Below are 24,282 nucleotides of genomic sequence, written 5' to 3' on the forward strand. Positions count from 1 at the left end.
CCCAACTAAGTTTAGATACATGAGTCTTATCAGGTACAGAGCTTATTTGATGAGCGAAACCATTTTTTCAGAATCACTCTTGTGGAGTCTCTATTTATACTATACCGATATACTCTATTGTTATGAGTATAGTAATGCGTAGACGGGCACGAGTCAAACATAAACTAGTGGACTATTTCTGGTACACCACGTTTGGGGACGTAACATGTGGCCACGCTGTAAAATTAACACCTCTTTAAAACTTTTTAATTGGTTCCATGTCGCCGCTCCCCGATGGATTTAGAATCCATAAAAAACAAACGACTGGCTAACTGCTATTGGAGTCGTGAGGAATATTTTTTTTTTATTGATGAATCTAATTGTATAGTATCAAATGTGTAATCTGGAATGCAGTATAAGGCTTGATGCATACATAAGTACGTATACATATATAATCACGGCTGTATCCATTGCTGGGTGTAAGTAAGTTTATTTGCGTTAAAAGTGGTATTACAGGTCAAAGTACATCAACAGTGTTGATAAGACTGAAAGGCCACGTTCAGCTGTTCAATCTTGAAATTCTAAAACTCTTGATCGCAACCTATCTATAGAAATGTCTTACAATATTGCATTCTAAAATTTATAAAAACGCTGCACAATACACCTCCGTGAAAGAGACATGTACATGATGAAAAGCTGAGAAAAAACGGCAAAAACGCCGGTTTCGTTCAGAAATATCGTTAAAAGTATCAAACTCGAAACATACACATCAATATCGCAGTAAATTGATAAATAAATCATATTGCGGAATAGTTTCCGTTCGCAAACATCACAGTTCCCGTCAATACGTCGCTGCTATGCAATGCAACACACGCGCGCACACAACAGTCTGTTTGACATAGATATGGATCTAGCTAGACCCTGCGGGTGTATGACGCATATATCACAGTTGGCCATATACCACAACAACACGGAGGTGCGTAAAGGGAAGTGGTATAAGTACTTATTTAAATGTCAAATCGCGTAATGACCAGTTTCCACTTATAATTCGTTAAGGTTCTGCTTATCGTCATGAAACTATGTATTAAATTGTTAAATTTACGTATTTAGTATAATATAAAGTACGTATTTATTATACGAGTAATATAAGTTGTTCAAAACGTTGGCACTTAATTCCTTATTTCGTAATAAAACCTAAAAATAAGTCTTGGTTTTCACACCTCTACATATCAACGAACTGGTCTCTCAGTCGAGTTTAATGTATTCAAGGAAGAAGACATCAACTTATCTGATGGCCAACACAATGCAGATACCCACAAAAATGTCCTTACAAAAAAAAAAACAGTTCACCTTACGCAATTACATCGGCTGGAGGATAACAAATGTCCATGTTGTTCGTCACGAAAGTTACGTCCCAAGAAAAATACAAAGGTTCTCTGCTTAACCCAATGGTAGACTGTTAGATAATGCTATAAGCATTAAGTCCGCTTATTGTACTTTACAAATTGTAATTGTTACAATAAAGAGTAAATAAATAAATAAATTAAACAAAGAAGAAGGTCGTGTCTAACTGGATCCATGTCTATGCTGTATACGTACCTTGCACACAAAGCGACAGCCGACCAATTAGCGTGCGAGCCGTGACAGGGCTGTCAATATTGTTGTTGTGTGCAATACTGTCTGCAGTTTCGGTCTGTTGATTTTGGATCGGAACAGACGCTTTTAAGCCAAGGTGACTTGACTAATATTAGTCGGTTGTTACTGGAGTGCATAAATTTTAAATTTGGAATAAAATTGTTTTTACATCATTGTGTATTTGGAATTTTATTTTAAAGGTACCATAAATTTTCCAAAATTGTCGTTGGATTTTGTTCCAATCGGATGATATAGCAAGAGCATAGTGTTCGGAATAATATAAGAATAGAAGTACTCGTAATAAGGTAGTACTTACCCCGTACTTTCTATTACTAGTAATTCTAATCACCACCATAATATTTTCATACCATTTGACAGCTTTACAACTGCGCAGAATTCTTATTGTTATGTATTATTTTGACATAAGCTAATAAATAGCTAAGCATTATTCCAAAATCTGTAAATTGCCATTTAAAAATACCGATTCATATCAATAAAGCGCTACATTGAAATTCAATTAGGTAAAACTTTCGTTTCATTTGACCCGACCTAACAAATGATTGAAACCATTTCATTGAATCTCGATTGAATTTGAAGCTTTTGTAAAAATAGAGGAAAGATTTTCACGATCGCTTTTTTTTTGTTGCTACTTTGGGGATTTTCGTTCAAATTCTATAGATATTGTTCAGAAAATGAGCACAAAATTGACATTGTATTCATGCTCGCAAAATTAAACGTGTGTATTGAGATCTTTATTATAATTTGACAGTGTGTTCTCATTACAAAATAAAGAAAAATAGGTTCTAGTAGATAGTGTGCCTCATTGCCTTCCCCGTCCTCCGTAGCATAACACGCGCGACGCCGTTTTATCGCGCGAATAACCATCGCTGTCCCGTTTTTAAAGCGACAGTATTGACAGCATCTTACTTATTCGATATTAATTGCATATGTGAAAAGAACAGTTTGTAATTTTCTTCCAACACGTCTGTCCGACCTTCAATGATCATCTTACTTCATATTCATCATATCTTACGTCAATAAGTACCTGCTTCATTTTCATTTTATCTTTTTTTTTTGTATTTCACAACCTCTCATTTCCATTCTTCAGATCCTCTTTATAAAACTATTATTATTACACTCAAAATTTATGGAAAATGGCATAGTTGTCTCAGCGTCAAAAAACAACAGACGTATTGAATTTGCAAATTTTGAGATGCCCGCTCTAAAACCCTTTTCATCTGTGAGTCGGCGGGGCAGGGGTGGCAGGCAGGGGGCATGACTTCTCGCGGCTCAAATTAGCGCTTCAGACTGAATTAATTACTGTTCGCCGCTTCGGTGACAACCCTCGGCGTTAGGGTTGGCGAGATATCGATTAACAAATTTTGTTTGTCGATTTTCCGTTTGTCGGTATTACTGACAATTTAGAAATTCAACGCTTAGCGTGCGTTGAGGACATTATACGCGATAGGTCGCAAAAATAATATTCTTTTTTTTTTCTACAACTTAATTTTTAAACCAAGTTTATGTCGTTTTCTTATCGCTAGATGTGTCAATCTGCTGGAAAACCTTTGTGTATTCATTCATTTGTAAAAATAACCTTTTTGTTATTAGATTTTTGGTTATTTGGTAAAAGACAATATGCACGTCAATTGAATTTATATGTAACTAGCGACCCGCCCTGGCTTCGCACGGGTAGCATTTATAGAGAAAACTCTCTTACAACATTTCAAAAGTTTGTGAATATGTCAGTATGTTTGTTACTCTTTCACGCAAAAACTACTGAACCGATTACGATGAAATTTAGTATTTGGGTAGCTGAAGCCCAGAATATCACATAGGCTACTTGTATCCCGAAGTTCCCGCGGGATTGACAGGGTTTCATGCGGACGAAGTCGCGGGCGGCCTCTAGTATTAATTATAAAGACAGTTTGTCTGCGCCAACCCTCTGAAAAACGTCTGTTCAATATAGATTTAACTCTTGAATCATTTGCATAAGTTGCCGTTTCGTGTTATGCTAATTGTCTTTATTAATTAGAGTTTTGTTTTAATTATTGCCAGCTAAACGGCTCGAGATTATGACGTCGGGTGGGTTAATCCATTATCGATTAAAGTTTTGTATTTGATTGGATTATTTAGCGTGTACAAAGATGGAGATTAATACATACATACATTAAATCACGCCTCTATCCCGGAGGGGTAGGCAGAGACTACCTCTTTCCACTTGCCACGATCTTTTGCATACTTCCTTCGCTTTCGGTTTCGGGTACTTTTAACCTGACCCTTTTTACCAGGACGTCCTTAATTTGATCAATATACGTTCGTCTAGGTCTTCCCACTCCGACCTTTCCCTCCACACTCTCCTTGTATATCTGCTTAGTCAACCTGCTTTCATTTATCCTCTTCACATGACCGAACCATCTTAACTTAATTATTGAGTTAAATTAAGAGATTATTTATTGAGTTTATTGAAAAAGATCACTGTTTTTGATGAATTTTGTGTTTATTGAGCCGTCTGGCTAACTGGACTAACGTCAGAAGAAAGATGATAATAACTGAAAACTGTATATCTCTTGAACATACATACATATAATGACGTTTATAACCCTTGCGGGGAAGATGGGAGCCAACAGAGTCAGAAAAAACTGTGCCACATTCAACTGCTGTTTGGCTTAGTGATAGAATTGAGATTCAAACAGTGACATGATACCAACCCATCGCTTCAAAGAAAAATCCCGAGTTTACAAGCCTATCCCTTAGTCGCCTTTTACGACATGCATGGGAAAAGATGGACTGGTCCTTGTCTTTTTTTTCTATTGGTGCCGGGAACGTGTGGTTCCCGGCTCTCTCTCTCTGGAACTTTGTGCAAAAAAAGAATTTATAAACAAAATAGATACTATCTTTTCCCAACCCTACCTTGCCTTATTGGCTGTCAGTTGTCGGCTGCCGTGTGTGCGATTGACAGGGCTGTTACGCGCGCAGTTGTTTCAACCCTTTGTCCAAACCAGTGTTGATACTCTTTGATACAAATTCCAATGAGAATCATGTTTGAAAACACTGTAGGTATATAGGTACGAGGAGCAGTCGCAATGTATTGCAAATTCTGTTGAATTTAAATGCTGTAGGTAATTAAAATATTGCCGTTAGAAAAAAAGACAAGGATCACTCCACCTCTTTTTCTATGGATGTCGTAAAAGGCGACTAAGGGGTAGGCTTATAAACTTGGGATACTTCTTTTAGGCGATGGGCTAGCAACCTGTCACTATTTGAATCTCAATTCTCTCAATCTTAAAGCCAAAGAGTTGAACGTGGCCTATCAGTCTTTTCAAGACTGTTGGCTCTGTCTACCCCGCAAGGGATAAAGACTTTTTTTATTCTATTAAACAAAATGTTTAATAGTACGAAAAAACACAATTTGACTCGATTCCGTCACGATGTGAAATTTATTAATTGTCAAAACATAATGCGACTTGACCATACCTAAGTGGATTATTATTAAGGTAGGTATATAAGTTACATAACATAACCAATACTAATGAGAAATTTTCTTTTGTTACAGGTAAATGTGCAGAACAAACATTACACTGTAGCTACACTAGGCCTTGGCAAGTTTTAGTATATAAGTTTACGAAATAGGTGTAAAAACGCTTGAAGAAAAATTAACTATTATAGAATCTCCTTCAAAATTGATATACTTCGTGTAAAATTATGTAGAACAAAAAGACGTATGCGTATATGGTGACAATTAGTCTCTGGTTACCCCTCTTCGAATGAAATGATACGTGAAACAGGATTCTTAATGCAACGCTTAAGCCGCACAGAATTTTCCTAATTTTACATACATACATAAAATCACGCCTCTTTCCCGGAGAGGTAGTCAGAGACAACGTCGTTCCACTTGCCACGATCTCTGCATACTTCCTTCGCTTCATACACATTCATAGCTCCATTTTCTTAATTTTCATTAGAGATATCTCAATACTACAGATATATTATAATTTTCCAGCCTCTTATAACCTTGTAGTTTTCTAAATCCCCTTTACGTTGCTGTGAAAATAATATTTCAACATTTTATACTAGAGGCCGCCCGCGACTTCGTCCGCATGGAAACCCTATCAATCCCGCAGGAATCCGAGAATTTAGAATAAAAAGCGAAACGGCGATAGTTTTTTGATTTCGCGCGATAAAAACGGAGTCGCGCGTGCTATGTATGGTACGGAGGCAAGTTACATACATACATATATCACGCCTCTTCCAACTTGCCACGACCTCTGCATATCTTTTTCGCTTCATCCACATTCATAATTCTAATTATGCAAGCTCGGCAGTTTCGGGTACAAATGGTGTGAGATTGCTAGCCCATCGCCTACAAGAGGAATCCCAAGCTCTTAAGCCAATCTCTTGGTCGTCTTTTACGACATCCATGGGAAAGATTTGCAGTGGTTCTATGCTGGTATTAAGAGTTCTGACACCGAGAGTTAATTCCGAACACAAAATCCCATAGTCTAGTATCGTCTTATATCATTCTGAGTTTAATCATTAAAATTAATCGTAGCAAGACATTTCGGTCAAGCGTGAGAAGCGTCAACAAATAGTGGTCAACTCAAAGGTCACGGGTCACCGCGTCAATGAGGAGTCAATTGACCCGCGCGCCCGCGCAACTATCTGAGTCATTGCTCACGAGACCTACATGGAAATTTTTATAGAGACGCCAATAGGGCTGTATCCGAGGTCATAAAACAATATGAATTCTGTTAATAACATGATAGAATACACGTGGTTAAATACATGACGTGGTGAGTTATTGATTTTATTGTATACGCCATTAATGTTTTACATTAACTTAAAATATCTTAAATGAAAATTCAAAATTATTTACATATCTGTGCCTGTGAATATAAAATATATGCAATACTACACTTTCAAGCTCTTCAATGAGAATAAAAATAACTTATATTAACTTATCAACGCTAGAAGTTTTGGTATTCCTGCAAATATCAACGACATTATAGTTTGACTTCGTGCCAAAAAAAAAAAAAAATTTTTTTATTTTCTTATTTCCTTCTTTTCTGTTAGGTTACTGCGATAGGATTGTTACCATTATGCATCACGCTTTTATTGTTCAGAATAGAATAGAATAGAATTTCCTCTCGTTGAGAGCAGCATTTTCCACGAGTACCTTGACCTTTCGTCCACTTGAGGAAGTCCTCAAGATAAAGTTCCCAGAGAGTGATGTCCCTGGCTAAAGTTAGTTAAACACAACATCAATTAAACTGTACGGTACATGTACAATGAGAAGCTTCGTTCGGGTCAAGAGTCAGCGTCATGACCCCAGCAATGGGGGTCAATTGAATCAGTCGAGCGGTGACGCGTTCCACATAGCAGAACCCTGGTTAATACATACATACATACATATGGTCACGTCTATATCCCTTGCGGGGTAGACAGAGCCAACAGTCTCGAATAGACTCACTGGCCACGTTCAGCTATTTGGCTTAATGATAGAATTGAGATTCAAATAGTGACAGGTTGCTAGCCCATCGCCTTAAAAAGAATCCCAAGTTTATAAGCCTATCCCTTAGTCGCCTTTTACGACATCCATGGGAAAGAGATGAAGTGGTCCTATTCTTTTTTGTATTGGTGCCGGGAATACAAAAAAGTAGTTAATGATCACGGTAATTACTGTAACTATTGGCTCTGTACCCGAAACCGCCGAGCTTGCATGAAGAGAATTATGAATGTGGATGAAGCGAAAGAAGTATGCAGAGATCGTGGCAAGTGGAAAGATGTAGTCTCTGCCTACTCCTCCGGGAAAGAGGCGTGATTTTATGTATGTATGTATGTATGTATGTATTGGCTCTGTCTACCCCGTTAGGGATAAAATTTAACGTTATGTTACAGCGGAGTAGTAGAGTATTACTTTGTGCAGGACAAGGGCTAGCCATACAGTAAACAGGATTTCAAACCCTCTGATGTAGAAATTGATCACAATTGTACACGAAAAATATTTTATTTACAAATATTAACATACATTGTTGTGCATTGAATTTTAAGTAAATAAATATTTGAATCTCAATTCTATCATTAAGCCAAACAGCCGAACTTGGCCTATCAGTATTTTTAAGACTCTTGGCTCCGTCTTCCCCGCAAGAGATATAGACGTTATTATATACAAATTCAATATTTTTAATCATTATCATAGGATGAATAAGAATACTTCATATCGATTAATAATTGTCATAATTATCTTTTGGTGTGAAACCATATGGTACACAAATGGTATAAACCATATGAATACCATTGGTTGACGTCAAATAAATTACTTAAAACTAAGTTTACTGCCGCTTCCAAAGCGTCAGTGCAGAACAAGCGGTAGCAAACTGCACTGCAACATTTTCTTCAACAACGTCAACTTCACAACTATCCACACTTAGAAATGTGGACGAGAGAATACATATGTATGTATGTATGTAACCTATTACTAAATAACCGTTTGGTTAATGTTGTTGACATTATTCCCGTTCTTTTTTTGGGGAATGTCACGGTTTTATAACCATGTGAAACCATTAGTCGAGACCACTCTCCACCCCTCTATACCGCAAACAGTAATTACAAAACTCTTAATAACTATAGTCACGCTCAACTGTTACGTTTCAACGTTTTCAACGCGCGCCCATAATGTTACCCCTCGTATTTTTAAGTTGGCAACCCCCATAATTAAAGCGTGTCATTGAAGTATAAAAAAAAATATTGGTGGAAAGCTAAGTTAACAAAATGGATGAATATATGAAAAAAATTTATTAAATATTATTATTCTAAAGCGTATGCAGTTCGAACGATTAGGTTCCGTAGTATCTTTTAAAAATATTATAAAAATATATTTCCTGACCTTTTAGCTGAGATTTATTACTCTACTTCCACTCTCGAGCCTTTTCAATCTGACATTTTGTGACGGCGGCCATCTTGGATCGATGTCTATAAACATAGCTACTAATTACTATCTTTTTAAGACGTCAAACTTAATCATAACACCCCGTTTTTTTAAAAAGCATTACTTTTTAAGTTACTACTTACCACTTCCAAAGCAGTACATAAATAAAATGATATTAATTTACTTATGGCGCGTCAAAAATGGTTCGCACGCCGTCATTTAGGGTCCCCACGAAGTGATCGGAAAACGGAAGGACCATAAATGTCACATGTTTTTGACATCAGAAGTGCGATAATAGATTTTATTGTCCATATAATACAGTTTATTTCTAATTCATCACTTCGACAAAATTCGTAACTTTCATAATCAATAATATTTTGTAATTATATTTGAACCTTGCTCTTACTACCATTAAACGGTATGTAGTTTGTCAAACCCTTGTTATACAATATGTGGGGCGTGGGATGTTTAACAATGTAACTCAACAGTTGGCTACACAGTAGCCATTTGTAATTAAAACAGTGTTACCCTATTTTGGTAGCCCCATAATAATTTAATAAAAAAAAAAACAAACTGCATTTTTCTCCACAATGCTCACTTAATCCTAAGTTTACTGGGTTTCCAAAGCGTTAGTGCAGAAGAAGCGATGACAAACTGCACTGCCGCGTTTTCTTCAATAACGTCAACTTCACAATTATCTAAAATGTTGACGAGAAAATACATTGTTATATCTATATCTATACTAATATTATAAAGCTGAAGAGTTTGTTTGTTTGAACGCGCTAATCTCAGGAACTACTGATTCGAATTGAAAAATTCTTTTTGTCTTTAATATACCATTTATCGAGGAAGGCTTTAGGCTATTTATCATCATGCTGCAACTATAAGGAGCGAAGAAATAATGGAAAATGTGAAAAAAAAAACGGGGAAAATTATTTGAGGGCTTCAATAATGCCCATAATAACTATACCACGCGGACGAAGTCGCGGGCACAGCTAGTAAAAAAATACAATTTTAAATGGAATGTCAAATTTAATTAAATTAATACTCTATCTAGGGGGGTATGCAGAGACTACATCTTTTTCCACTTGCCAAGATTGTTTCGCTTCATACACAATCATAAATCTCTTCATGCAAGCACGTTGGTACCTACTAACCAAGAATAAGAAATGACATGTCACATTTCTCAAGGACGTCCCGTATTTGATCGATTTTAGCTGGTAGTAAACACCTTTGTTTCTATACAAATAAATTATCAAAACCTATTAAGTACCTATAAGGTATTCTATCATAGGATAGGCTTATAAACTGGGGATTCCTCTTGTAAGCGAAGTGTTAGCCACCTATTACTATTTGAATCTCGATTCAATCATAAAGCCTTACAGCTGAACGTGGCCAGAACCACCAGAACGGTTCAGTCTCTTCAAGACAAGGTTGGCTCTGTCTTCCCCGCAAGGGATATAGACGTGTCTATGTGTATACAGGGTGACTTTTAATTCACCTGCATAAATTTAACTGTTAAGTGTACTCATCTAAAGGATATTTAAAAACGTTAAAAGAAAAATATCGGTTCATATTTCAGTAAGTACGAAAAAAAATAAAAGTATCAAAATCCACAATCCTAAATACGTCATATCACCCCGTCCGGCGGAAAAGCGACGCGTAAGTTTCAGAGGTCAACGACACAATTCATTCAGCTGAGCGATCTCGACAACTCTGTACTTTACGTGATCTTGATACTAGAAAAATAATTTATTTTTCAGATATTTATTTATATGTTTAGTTTTAATTTCCTTTTGTAGTATTGGTCTTTAATAAAGCGTGTGACGTAGTTTTTGAGGGTTTTTTAAATGTGAAAATTATGACGTTTAATTTAAATAAAAATAGGCTCAAACGGCTCAGAAGCATGGGTATAGTCTATGTTTAAAAGGATGCAGTTGTTTTAAATGTCACCCTGTATAAGATGTAGTCTATCATAATATACGTTTCCCAACCATCCCTCACCACGAGTTCTCCATCGTTGCAGGCGTGAGCGCGAACAAGATAGCTAAGCGCACAGAGCTGAGCACGCCCAACAAGGGCGGCCCGTTCGCGGCGGCGCTCCGCACGCTGGCCAAGAACGCCGGCCCCGACTGCAAGGACGGTGAGTTTAGACGCTATACACACCCCGCTTTTGTGATGGTGGTTATGTGCGTTGTGGAAGACTTGCGCGAGAGATTTGTTTTAACGTGGTTTTTTGTTTTTTTTTTTTTTTTTGTCTTCGGGAGTTGAGTTTTTATTGTGGCAACATTGGTATGACAACTAAAATATAGGTTAGAAAGGAAAAATGAAACGATGGAAATATATATATTTTTTTATTTACGAGTTTATCTACGGCACATATCACACAGATTGAGTTAGCCTCGATGCAATTACGAAACTTGTGTTGCGTGATACTAACTCGTAACTTTTTATAATAAATAAACATTTTAGTTAATTATAATTGATAAAATTTGAAAAAGTTTGATCATCATCATACCCCGGGATTCGAACCCGGGACCTCCGGTGTCACAGTTTTATTTATTTATTTGTGAAGTGCTTCTGTTACTGAAACTTATGAGCTAAATACAGTAGATCATATATATTTATTTCAAAAACAGTATACATCGTGGCGAAATTTGATACGTAAATAACTATTACTATCTATATCAATAGTAAGAATTCTTAATTTAGTTAAAATCTTAATTCTTACCAATGTCCTATGACACAAATGGAAAGTCAGTAAATCAATAAGAAAAAATAAAGAAGTTAATCACTTTATTATAAGTACTGCCAAAGTAGGTTATATCCAATTTACAATGAATGAGATAATGCCCTGTCAAAATTGCTAGAACACAGATTATTGAATTTTAACAATACCTACTTACTTACTATTATTAAATTCACACATTAATAGAATCTCGGTCTAAAATTAACGTCTTCCACAACGTATATGCCACCATCAATTCCAACCTTTTTATTTTAATTTGAAACGGAGCTGTTACCAACAAACGCTTGTTGGGTGAATCCTGTCCATACCAAAGACAATGCTGTGTTTACACGGACTTAGTACACTTGCTTAGTTGGCATCCGTTGCATTGAATGAAACTTTAACATTTACGATAACGCAACGTTATGTTTTCATGATTAAAATTAAATAAATATTAAAAAAAAAAACAAGGTGCAATTGATGTTTGTTGTCGAAAAGAAGTTCGTGTAAAGTTAAATTATAAACATTTTTGTGATGATTGACCAGAGTGATTTTGAGTTGAATAACATTCACTGTTGTCAATCAAAATAATGTTGGTGTGTATGTTGATGTAAGCACTAATTTACTGAATAGCATTTTTCTTTTTAGTTCTCATTTTATGTCTTTCTTCCTTTTATTTTCCGAACCAAAACTTTGTATCGAGGACGAGCAGTTCAGACTATTAAAGAATTTAAATAGTTCAAATATTTGAAATTGAATAGAATGTTTGAACATAAGAACATAATAAAGGAACATAATTTATAAAGAAACTGACCAGTTTGTCAAATATAAGTATTTTGTAGTAAAAAATGAGACGCAATGTTAAATTTCTTTATACATTGTTTGTGATATAGAATATTTTTTTTTTAAGAAAGCTTAGCACATTGACTTAAGACACCCAGGAGTAATTCATTACTCACTTATGTTTCGAAAAATTACTTGAAAGAGATAAGTAATAAGTAAGTGAAAAGTACAAACAAATAAGGTTCAAACTCGCAAGGTACTTGCAAACCTATAGTCCGAAGTCAATGTGCTAGGTCTCAGAAGGACCATGTTGAATTTCCGAGTGTTCAGGCTCGAGTGCGCCACCGACGGAGCGAGACGGCAAGGAGAAACCGCCGCCGGCGCCCGCGAAACGTGCGTCCCCCCACCACCTGCCCACCAGCGGGTTCCAGCCGTATAGACCTGATGATAGGTGAGTTTTTGTCTTAAGTAGTTGATGACATTCTCACAGCAAGTATTAAGAAATCGAGAAATTCGCATCCAACATTTGCCAAGCTGTCGAGATGGAGGGTTGTATTTGTAATCCAGAAATGCGAAAATAACTAACTAAACTAAATTAACAACGAAATAATAACTCCAGAACAAGAGCAGTCTTTACCAATCAAAAGGAAGTGAGGGATTAAGAGATCATTCTACTGGAGGTTCATTGATAAACTGGTGATAGTGAAGACCTTGTCGTACAAACTTTTACTTACGCGTTTTAGTCGGACATTTTAACCGTTTGACCACCGACGCTCCACGACGTCGGATGCCGCATTTTCTGTTACATCTGCGCACCCTTACAAGGAAATCATGCGCAAGTGAATGTTGATCAAAAAAAATTTTTTCAAAGTACTGCGTACTAGCGCAGACCATTTGAGGTTATTTGCTTGAGACTAAATGCAACACAGTTGGAGATTAAACGTCATTTTTTAATTTCAATTCAATCATTATACAAAAGAACAAAGAGGCAATTCTTTATTTGAATCTGAAAACTGAAATTTTTACATAAATTCAAATACCGAAAGAAATCTAGTGCAGTTCACCCGTCATGTTACCTTGCAGCCTTGCCCACAGACTGTCGCACCCCGCCGCCGCCTCATTCCCCCTGCTCGAGCCGAGCGCGTACTCGCACTACGCCCACCCGAGCCTCTACTCAAACGCGGCTCTGCAGTATAGGTGAGTAGTTACTAAATAATAATTATCTATACTTATATTATAAAGCTGAAGAGTTTGTTTGTTTGTTTGTTTGAACGCGCTAATCTCAGGTATTACTGGTTCTTATTGAAAAATTCTTTTTGTGTTGAACAGACCATTTATCGAGGAAGGCTTTAGTCTATATAAAATCACGCTGCAATAATAAGGAGCAATGAAATAATGGAAAATGTGAAAAAAGACGCGGGAACTTATTTGTCCTTGAGGGCTTCAATGATGCCCAAAATAACTAATCCACGCGGACGAAGTCGCGGGCACAGCTAGTAATAAATATAAACGGGATAAATTACACAGATTAAGTTAGCCTCGATGTAAGTTCGAGACTTGTGTTACGAGATACTAACTCAACGATACTGTATTTTATAATAAATACTTATATAGATAAACATCTAAGACCCAGGCCAATCGGAAAAAGTTCTTTTCTCAACATACCCTGACCGGGTTTCGAACCCGGGACATCCGGTGTCACAGACAAGCGTACTACCGCTGCGCCACAGAGGTCGTTACTGTTTATTTCTCAACTCATTACCTAGTACTGTTACGGTTATGTGGACAACAGTCCGACTGAGTGAACTCTGGTCAGTTGGACTCAGCTGATTAGTTGAGAGGTTAATCACGGTGAGGGGAAAACATCATGAGTCGGTTTCTAACGTACATTTCCTCGAGTGTCCCATTCCCTCAATGTCTCTTTCCCCGGAATGTCTACTTCCCAAAGAGCACTTGTTTACAATTGGGACGAAACTTTGGGATGATAAATATAAGGCATAACCTTATAAACTAGGGACTCCTCTTTTAGGCGAATGGCTAGCAATCTCAATTCAAATAGCTGAACGTGGCCATTCAAGATTGTCGACTCAGTCTACCCCGCAAGGGATATAGACGTGACCATATGTATGTAGGTATGTATCTTTGCTTATTTGATCAATGACGACAATATGTGTATATCTTGATTGCAGGCTAGCGGCCGAAGAGCAAATGTACCTGGAGCGCGTGTTCCGCAGCGGCGTGGGCGTGGGCTGGCTGCCGCCGTACGCGCTGTACCCGCCGCTGGCGCCGCCGCTGCCGCTGGTGGCGCACGCGCACGCGCACCACGCGCACCACGCGCCGCACGCGCACGACGACCGCGAGAAGGAGATGGCGATGCAGCGCGAGCGCGAGAGGGAGCGGGAGAGGTGATTTATTGGCGATTTTTTTTGTGGTTCCTAGTTCTACTTTTGAAGGATACTTGATGGGTCTGCTGACATTTTTTTTAATGAGTAAGGAAGGATATATCGCGTGTTGAACGAATGGAAAAATGAGATAGTATTGCAAAGGGAGTGGAAATGAAAAAGGTGAACGAATGGAAAAATGAGATATCATCGCAAAGGGAGTGGAAATGAAAACGGTGGATTTTTGTTTGAAAAGTTAAGATCATCTAGGTATTGGAGGAAACTTGAGTGGTTGGTTCCGTCAACATTTCTCACAATAATAAAATGATATTTGATAAAAAATGGCCGTGAATTATTTTAATACAGTATCAGTATTAAATGATAGGAATGTATGCGAATAATTAGACTAATTCCCCCATTTCTCGGGCTTTAGTCCTGCGGTAGACTTTAATGGGCTGTTAAGGTACGAAGAAATGTATGTAATCGTTCGCTGAAACCATTATAATTTGTCACATTGCAGAGAGCGCGAGCGCGAGCGCGAACAACGCGAGAAGGAGCAGCGCGAGCGCGAGCGCCTGCAGCGGGAGAAGGAGGCGCGCGCGCGGGAGGCGCTGCGCGACGAGCGCGCCTTCGCGGCGCTGCACCCGCTGGCGCCGCACCTGCTGCCGCCGCCCGGCTACGCGCTGCCGCGCCCGCTGCTGCCGCCGCCGCTGCTCTACCGCCCCTACCGGCCCTACGCGCCCTACGAGCGCGCGCCCGACGCCGCGCCCGCCGCCCCGCCCGCCGCGCCCGCCCCGCCCGCCGCGCCGCTCGACGAGCCCAAGGACGAGCCGCGAGGTGAGGACCCGCCGCCCGACCAGCCCGCGCCCGCGCGCGCCGCCTCCCCGCCGCTCGCGCCCGCGCCCGCGCCCGCCCCGGCGCCCGTCTGACCGGAGCGCGGACGCGTACTGACGGAACTCTGAGCCAGATAGCCTGACGATTATAAGAAAATAAAAAAAAAAACGACGTTCTTTTTTCGAACGTCGATACTCTGACTCGACCCATAAATTTGAATTTACAAATGGAACGTTTCGAATTGTAAGCGTAGATTTGTATTTATGCAGTGTAAAGACTTCTATATTTGAAATTTAAATGTCCCACGTTATTTTTTAAGGGTGAACTGTCGACTTGATTACCTAAAGGCGACCTCGACTGACTGACCGCTTCACACCGGCTTAGTCGGAATGTGCTATTTCGATGTAAAAAAATATATAAAGTTTTCATCACGAAAACGTTTAGTACAAAGCTTGGAAGTATTATTTTCAAAATTTACAATGACTAAGCCGGTCCCTTATTATTCGAACGCATAAGTTCCTACTTGATTTGTCTACATGTATTATGGTGCACTATAGTAAAGCTTAGACGCCGGTACATTCACACCGTATAGCGTTAACTGATCAAATTAAAATGTATACTGCCTGGAGCAGAATTGTAGATAGGGCAGCGACTATTTAAAATTATATGTATAATTTTAGTCATTAATCTAATTGATAGATTTATATACTTTTGACGGATTGGTAAAGGACGGATGCTGTTATGAAAGAGATGACGATAACTTGAATTTTGATCGTTGTACTAACAACCAATTTCAAAGTTTGATAAGAATTAAGAAATAATGTAATAATGGTAAAATATTTGCATTTTATTGTGTGATATTTTTTCACATTTTTTGTCAAACTCTATTAAATGATGATTTGATTTTGATTCGCAATTATAAGGTATAAAAGCAATTTTATATGGACAATTTTTATTTGTTATAATTTTCTATTAACATATTATAAATCAGAATTTTGACGCATTTTCTTGTTAATTTTGACATTAATCAATGACCAAACTTGGTATATTTGGTCTCGAATTGTATCAGCTGTGATCTTTTTGAAAAAAAATAATTATATACTTAATCAAAATCATGGATAACAATTGTTCGCGAAAATATTGTAATTCACGCTCAATAGTTTAAAACTATATTGTATAATAAAATTTCAAAAACTGTTCTTACTTAAACGGCCTTAAAATTTATTATCCATTTTCTACGAATTTTGTAACTTTTGACTTGGTTGACACAAATTTATTATACCTGCTATATGCTATAATTTGGACAGCTAATTCGTTGTCTTACAAGTTAATAAAATTCGTGAAAATATGGTTTTTAATAATGTTGAAATTTCTCAATTTCTAATGCTATTGTCGTCTCGTTCTTGACAGGGCTGTGAATTGAATTTAACAATCTAGTTATGGCTAGTTTACACGAGCGTAGTGCTAAACACTTTGTAACGCTGCTAAAGTTTCGTTTCATTTCGAAGCCTCCCAATTTAAGTGAAATACTGTATTGAAGCTTATATATATCGACTGATGATATGCTTGTAATATTTTATTTCTTGAATAGCGATTTGTGTACACTCAAATTTAGTAAACATTTTTACGAAGTATTTCAGTAAGTGCATAGTCACTAAACTCGCATAAACTAGACGCTAAGTATGTACGTCTATAATGCGCACACGCAAAACATACAACGTTGGAGATTGTTTTTTGTATAGTTATCGCTGGTATTAAGGAAATTATATTTATACCAAAGCGAATAAGTTTTAGGCAGCCGAATTGTATACTATAGTTTGTGTGAGTGTTGCCATCTTATAATTTCTTTTAGAAATCAGATGGCAACACTGAAATCTGCAGTGTTGTATGATATTTGTGGTGCGATATACTGTGGTAATATGACACGTACTGTCTTGATCGTTTTCGTCGGAAAATTTATGTAATATATTTAATGAAAAATGATTAATTTTTGTCACAATTTTGGCTTCGTTTACAGTTATAATGTGAAATCTTATTTACGGTTATTATTATTATTAGTAAATTTTGTATATCGCCTAAGATTCTTTGTGGAACTTTTCTTCAAAAGGGCCTGCTTATTTTTAAAATTATGTTTGATTTAAATTTGTCTAAACTATCATATATGGTATACATTTATATTGTAATTATGTCTATACCGATGGATATTTTTTTAAACTTATTAATAAATGAGGATATTTTTCCATTCATACAAAATATTGTTAATTTTTACGTTAAATTATTAAGTATTGAAGCGTATTTGAAAACAAAAAAAATTTCTTACAACGTTTTGAATTTCTCGAGTGAACGATCAAGACCGCTCGGTCGGCTTTAACCATGTACGAATTTTTGTATGTAATTATATTAAAATCGACCGGCCGGGGTCCTAGTTATAGTCGGCTCGTGCAATCAGCTTCGGAATATCGTGTCTACTGCATATGTGATAAGACTTAATTTCCCGCAGTATTCGACCCCGGGCCTCGACTGCGATGTTCAACATTGTCCAAGTTTTATAACAAATTAAACCTCTTTATACGTTAACTTAGATAGTTATTAATTTAGCTCGTAATAGGTGTTCAATTATTTTCTTGTTTTATTATTAAAAAAAAAAGTTTTTTTTTTTTTTTTCAACGAGAAAGCAGCATTTAGTGGGCCGCCGTGCCGTGTAAATATTTAATAGTTAGATATGATATGGACAATACCTAACAAGTGAAAAAATATGATTTTATTGAAATACATTCAATGGAATTAATATGTGCATGCTAGGCCGGCGGTCGCGGCGCGACTGTGGCGCCACTGTCGCGCGGTGGCTGCGCGTGAGTCGCGCGTCGGCCGCCGGCAGTAGTTGTTTTATTTTTGGTTCACCTCCCAGCTGCGCTTGTGGCATTGTAGTTAGTTGTGTTACTGTCATGTGTGAAGTTTCAGATGTTCACGGCGTGATGAAGAGATGTGTATTTTCAAGTCCTTATATGGGGTAGACAGCGCTTCAGATTTTGAATTAAATATTTTGAAGTAGGAATGTTGCATTTAAATGCGTGAAAATTAGTGATGCAACGATGTAGTTTTTAAATGAAATGGTGTAGGCAACATCGCGTCCCATTTATTATTCTAGGTCACAGAAATATGCATATAGAGAGAAATCACATAGCAAAGTATTAAAAAAATATATTATGTCCTAAAGTACATTTAATCTTACTGGCCCAAGACCAAGGAAAGAGGATAGGTTTTACATAGATATTTATATAACGTCTTTGTTTTTAAGGGGTTAAAATCTCAAACAACGTTCAGCTGGATGGCTTAGTGATAGAATTGAGATAACATAGCGACAGGTTGCTAGCCCATCGTCTTAAAGACTTTCAGACTATAAGACATTCCCTTTATCATGTCCAACCTATAATAAAATACGCGCAATAATCAACATACATCATACAATCACGTCTTTATTTCCTTACGGGATAGACAGAGCTAAAAGGCGGGTAGGCCACGTTCTGCTGGTACTGAGATTCAAATAGTGACAGGTTGTTAGCCCATCGCCTAAAGGCAGAGTTCCAAGTTTATAAGCCTTAATCTTTATTAACTTAAACAATATACACGGAAATAGAAGTCGTCTGACATGATTTTTCTTCACTACTAGACCACCATGATAGGTGTGCTTTGAAGAAAAAAGTTATCTCTATTGTGCGTTCTAGAACAGCGCCCGTACTAGCCTCTAGTAAATTCAAATTAAAAACTTATTCATTATTATGGGACACTTCAACATCACTCAATAATTGCCATATCTTCTGGTTTCACAAAATTGGTTGGCGAACTTAAAACTAAGCTTAATGCCGCTTCCATAGCGTCAGTGCAGAAGAAGCGGTAACAAACTGCACTGCAGCATCTAGCCTATGTCAGATTAAGTAAAGCTAACGATATCTTATAATACTTGAGATAGCTAAGCTTAAGATACCTATGCAATGATAATGGTCATCTTCAGCCCCACTCATCAGTACGAAGTCTTAAACTCTACAAAGTACATATAATCACGTCTATATCCCTTGCGGGGTAGACAGAGCCAACAGTCTTGTAAAGGCTGATAGGACACGTTCAGCTATTCGGCTTTAAGATAGAATTGAGATTCATATAGTGACAGGTTGCTAGCCCATCGCCTAAAAAAGAATCCCAAGTTTGTAAGCCTATCCCTTAGTCGCCTTTTACGACATCCATGGGAAAGAGATGGAGTGGTCCTATTCTTTTTTGTATTGGTGCCGGGAACCACGCGGCACATATATTGTATAATAAGTATTATTATGTAGGTACTATCTGTATTAGACTACAAAATGTATGCTACAATATCATTTTTAGTCACACTTTACAAAGTACAATTTACCGCGATAGATGACATCGAATTTTCTGCTTAGTTTCATTTAAACTGGGGGCACGGAAGTGCGCGCCAAGTCGAGCAAAAAAAGCGGCACGGCCGTACCATCCTTTTCTCGAAACAATTCAGGCTATTTTAGAGCCTTTAGTTTACGATTACCAATTCAAGTGTGCACACATCACTTTTGTTTCTTTATTAATAAACAAATTACTGTTCAATATATTATCAAGTTTTATTTATCAAGATCATCAAGTTCTCTGCTCCTACATTAGTACGAGGGTGGTTTGAAAAATTCTCGGCCCGTCTAAGAAAACAAAGATAAATAAACAAAAAAATATTTTTATTTTTCTACATAATCCCCTCTTGTCTCAATACACTTATTTAATCTATATTCTAGCGCTTCTATGCCACTCTTATAGGCCGATTCTTCCAACTCGTCGAAAAAACGTTCCGCCTCAGCTATGACCTCTTCATTTGTGGAAAATTTCTTTCCAGCCAGGTGTTTTTTTCAAATTAGGGAACAGATAATAGTCTGATGGTGCTAAATCCGGTGAATAATGGTGATGGTTCAATACTACAAAACGCAGTTCATGGAGTTTAGCCGTTGCAACAACTGACTTGTGCACTGGTGCATTATCCTGATGAAAAAGGATTTTTTTTTCGCCAATCCCGGGCGTTTTTCACGGATTTTTTCTGCTAATTTATCCAACAGGTTAGCATAGTATGGGCCTGTAATAGTTTGTCCTTTCGGAAGATAGTCAATAAAAATTATTCCCCTGTAATCCCAAAACACGGATGCCAGAACTTTTCCTGCAGACTTTATCGCCTTGGCCTTCTTTGGAGGCGGAGAACCTCTATGTTTCCACTGTTTTGATTGTTCTTTTGTTTCAGAAATATAATGATGTATCCCAGTTTCATCGGTGGTAACAAATCTTCTCAAAATATCGGCGGTATTTGACCTAAACAAGGCCAGAATCTCACTTGAAATTTCAACTCTGTTGAGTGTTTGTTCGGCGGTCAGCAAACGCGGCACCGATTTTGCCGAAACCTTTTTCATTCCAAGTTCATTGGTTAAAATATTAAATACCCGCTCGGTTGAGATCCCTATAGTGTCACTTATCTCTCGCACTTTTAATCTGCGGTCGTCTAAAACCATTTATGGATTTTATCGATCATTTCTGGCGTGGTGGACGTTGAAGGCCTTCCGCTCCTAGGGTCATCTTCGACGCTTTCTCTGCCTTGTTTAAATAAAGCTACCCACTTTTTTATCGTCGAATACGAAGGCGCAGATTCACCTAAAGTGTTATCCATGTCTTCCTTAATTTGGCTAGGTGTCATATTTTTTTGACAAAATATTTAATCACGGCTCTTACTTCGGTTTTTTCCATTTTTCCAGTAAAGAGTCAGATTAGCTCAAACAAAAAATCGTAAAAAAATAATCACACAACCTATCACAATGAAATTTAACACAAGTGTATATAAAGAATCAATCTATCGAATGAGTATATTCTTATTTTTTTTCTACCCTCAAATCTAGGTTAGGCCGAGAACTTTTCAAACCACCCTCGTATCTAGTAAAAAAAATTGTTTTTTTCAACGAGACATCAGCATTTAGTGCTATGCTATGTTGAGTGCCAGCACGGATAAGTGCGAATCGGCCTTAAAATATATCGTTCATAATCCATAGATTTCACACACTATTTTTATTTATTATTAATTTTACCCGCCGTTAATTTTTTAACACTCCCACTGGCCTTGTATGCGGATGGGATTCTAAACTAGAAATACCCTAAACATAAACATAGAAAAATCCTTCCGCAGAAAAGCCTGTTTCCAATATTACAAACAGGAACAAAATCCGTCCACAAATATCCTAGATTAACGCATACATACAGACGGAGAAAATTATATGTAGGTAACTAGTGATTGTGATGATGATGAAGTGATGATATTGATGATCTACGGTGCGTTCAAATCTAAGAATTTTATGTACTTAATATTTTTTGATTTCGAACGTACCTACTATTTATCAAAAGTCAATGTCACGGCCCAAAGTTCAAAAACAAACACAAAATTCAACAAAAATTCTTTACCTAAAACTGCTACCTCGGGTCGGCCGCTCACAGCTCATGGCCAGACCTCTCGACCCAAGTTTAGGAGATATAAGAAGAGTGGACGAAGAAATCAGGAGGAGAGATAGAAGGAATCTGTTCGACAAATCTGTGGATTGCTTGAGCAGTAGCACTAGTAGGCATTTGGCAATAGGGACGTTCACAGGTACTGCTAATTTAGTAATACATGCCTATGTGGTGACATATGTACGCCACACAACAATAAAAAATAAAATCACGCGACGCTATCAGTCAAAAACAGCGAAAAACCTAAATCGCGCAAGCAAAGATTTCACGGATTGGAGCTATATATACAACCTCAGACACAACATCGTCTGTCGCGCGGTTCCCCAGGCGTCACACCAGCCTGGCGGAAGATCTTCCCTTTGGTGGCGGTCGAGCCGAATCATCGCTCCCGCTTACACCTACATAAAATCAGTACTTCATCATTCCATTTGCCACGATCGCTGCATGCCTCTTTCGCTTCATCCATTTCATAACTCTTCATGCAAGATCGTCGGTTAGATAAGGGTTCTCTTAACCTGACCTTTCTCCAGGTGGTATAATAGTAACCTTAAAAAAAATAGTTTTAAATAAAATGGATAGACAAGTAATTATCTTCTTGACCGTACTCTTGACGAAGCTCTTGAGAAAATATTTATACACACATTATTCTCCCTTATAAGTTAGGTAATAACACGAAGCGACTTCTATCTCACTTGGATATTTTCAGAAGGAACTAGCCCTCCGATAATAAGGCGTGATTGTATGTATGTATGGACCTTATTTAAAATGCCAGCCCCCGTATGCCCCAATAAGCGTAACACGAAAAACTATCGCTGTTCCGCTTTTCATTTTGACGTGAAACGAGACAGCGATAGTTTTTCGCGCGATAAAAACGGCGGCGAGCGTTCAGCACAATTTAGGAACTATCACCGAAAAAGACATAAACACATAGTTACATACATATAATCACGTCTATATCCCTTGCGGGGTAGACAGAGCCAACAGTCTTGAAAAGACTGATAGATAGGCCACATTGAGCTATTTGGCTTAATAATAGAATTGAGATTCAAATAATGACAGGTTGCTATTGCTAGCTCGTCGCCTAAAAGAAGAATTCCAAGTTTATAAGCCTATCCCTTAGTCGCCTTTCACAACATCCATGGGAACGAGATGGAGCTGTCCTACTCTTTATTTTTATTGGTGCCGGGAACCACACGGCACTTAAACCACACACCTTTCTCAATAACCCCATCGTTTCCCAATAGGTTGGTTCACGGGAGTTACCGTAGTAAAAGTTGGCAAAATAGCCGCTTTCGGTTTAGGGGGAGGCGTCATACTCCTCCATTTCGCCACGGAGTTTGGTTACATCACTGTGAACTGGGAAAGAGTGAGGGAGACCAGCGGTAACTGTCAGCAACTCGTCGAGAAGATATTGGCGTTCGCGAAGAATCACAGCGGCTACACCGTCGGCTTCATTGGAGGCTTTTTCTTCGGTGTCGCCTCTACGTGATAAGTTGATTATAATGGAGTAATGTTAATTGAATTAAAAAAAAATAATAATTATGGAATCATCTGTCTATGGTAATTTAAAAAAATAATAAATATAAAGTTTATGCAGGTGTAATCGTATTAATTCCTTTTCGATATAAGACATTTAGGTGTGTCTCAACTTGCACATAAAAAAATCCTAGTGTCTGTTTGTTTGTAAACTCTTTATTGCACATAAAAATAAATATAACAAAAATAAAAGCGTCATTGGATATAGAAGATGTCTTGATTATAATATACTTAAGTGACATGTTAGATGATACATGATACATTTTTTCACGTTTTTATCCCTTACAGGGTAGACAGAGTCAGGAAACTCGAGAGCACTGTAAGGCAATGATCAGCTGTATGGCTTTATGATGGAGTTGAGATTCAAATAGTGATAGGTTGCTAGCCCGTCGCCTACAAAAGGAATCCCAAGTGGATAAGCCTATCCCTTAGTCGCCTTTTACGACATCCATGGGAAAAATATGTAGTTCTATTCTAAAGTGCCGGACACCACACAGCACATAGCGTGCACAACTTGATAACGAAATCTAGGAAAGTATTAATATCTTCTATGACTTTAAAGTCACGAGCTAATACGGGCGGTAACTGAAATATGGTCCATCGGCAAGGTGCTAAGTGGACGACCAATGACTAAAAATCTATAATTTCAGTAATATTTAAGACATGTAAGGCTACAAGCCTCTCTTCATAGCAGCATTGCGAACGAATGGTTGGTATGAAATACAATCACGACATACCTATATTTTTTAATTCAAACTCTCCAAAACGAAAACGAGCTAAAGTTGTGTAGTCTATGGGCAGAGTTTCATCAAAATCGGTCTATTAGGGCGACTCAAATATATTAAATTAAGATTAGCAGAGTGGATGAAGGAAATGAGTACCTATAGGTACAATAAGTCCTATAAATGGAAAGATGATGCCTACCATCACGTATTTGTGGTTAG

General features: G+C 37.7%; 2 protein-coding genes across 4 annotated transcripts in view; both read left to right on the plus strand.

The window, feature by feature from the left end:
• LOC132903314 (uncharacterized) overlaps positions 1-18,056 on the plus strand; it is a 142,074-nt gene extending 124,018 nt beyond the window's left edge. For 2 of the 3 annotated variants that reach the window (XM_060951327.1, XM_060951328.1), the window contains exons 19-23: positions 10,569-10,685; positions 12,384-12,504; positions 13,137-13,250; positions 14,243-14,458; positions 14,955-18,056. In XM_060951327.1, coding sequence (XP_060807310.1) covers positions 10,569-10,685; positions 12,384-12,504; positions 13,137-13,250; positions 14,243-14,458; positions 14,955-15,363 — 977 coding nt within the window. In that variant the 3' untranslated portion in view covers positions 15,364-18,056. The remainder of the gene's footprint in view (positions 1-10,568; positions 10,686-12,383; positions 12,505-13,136; positions 13,251-14,242; positions 14,459-14,954) is intronic. The other variant, XM_060951329.1, reaches the window with a different exon arrangement.
• Positions 18,057-21,793: 3,737 nt separating this feature from the next.
• On the plus strand, positions 21,794-23,291 carry LOC132903315 (FUN14 domain-containing protein 2-like). Its single transcript, XM_060951330.1, has 2 exons — positions 21,794-21,941; positions 23,047-23,291. The coding sequence occupies exons 1-2, from the start codon at positions 21,794-21,796 to the stop codon at positions 23,289-23,291; spliced, it is 393 nt and encodes a 130-aa protein (XP_060807313.1).
• Positions 23,292-24,282: the final 991 nt, after the last annotated feature.

This window comes from Amyelois transitella, chromosome 24 (genome assembly GCF_032362555.1).
Source record: "Amyelois transitella isolate CPQ chromosome 24, ilAmyTran1.1, whole genome shotgun sequence".
Lineage (NCBI taxonomy): Eukaryota > Metazoa > Arthropoda > Insecta > Lepidoptera > Pyralidae > Amyelois > Amyelois transitella.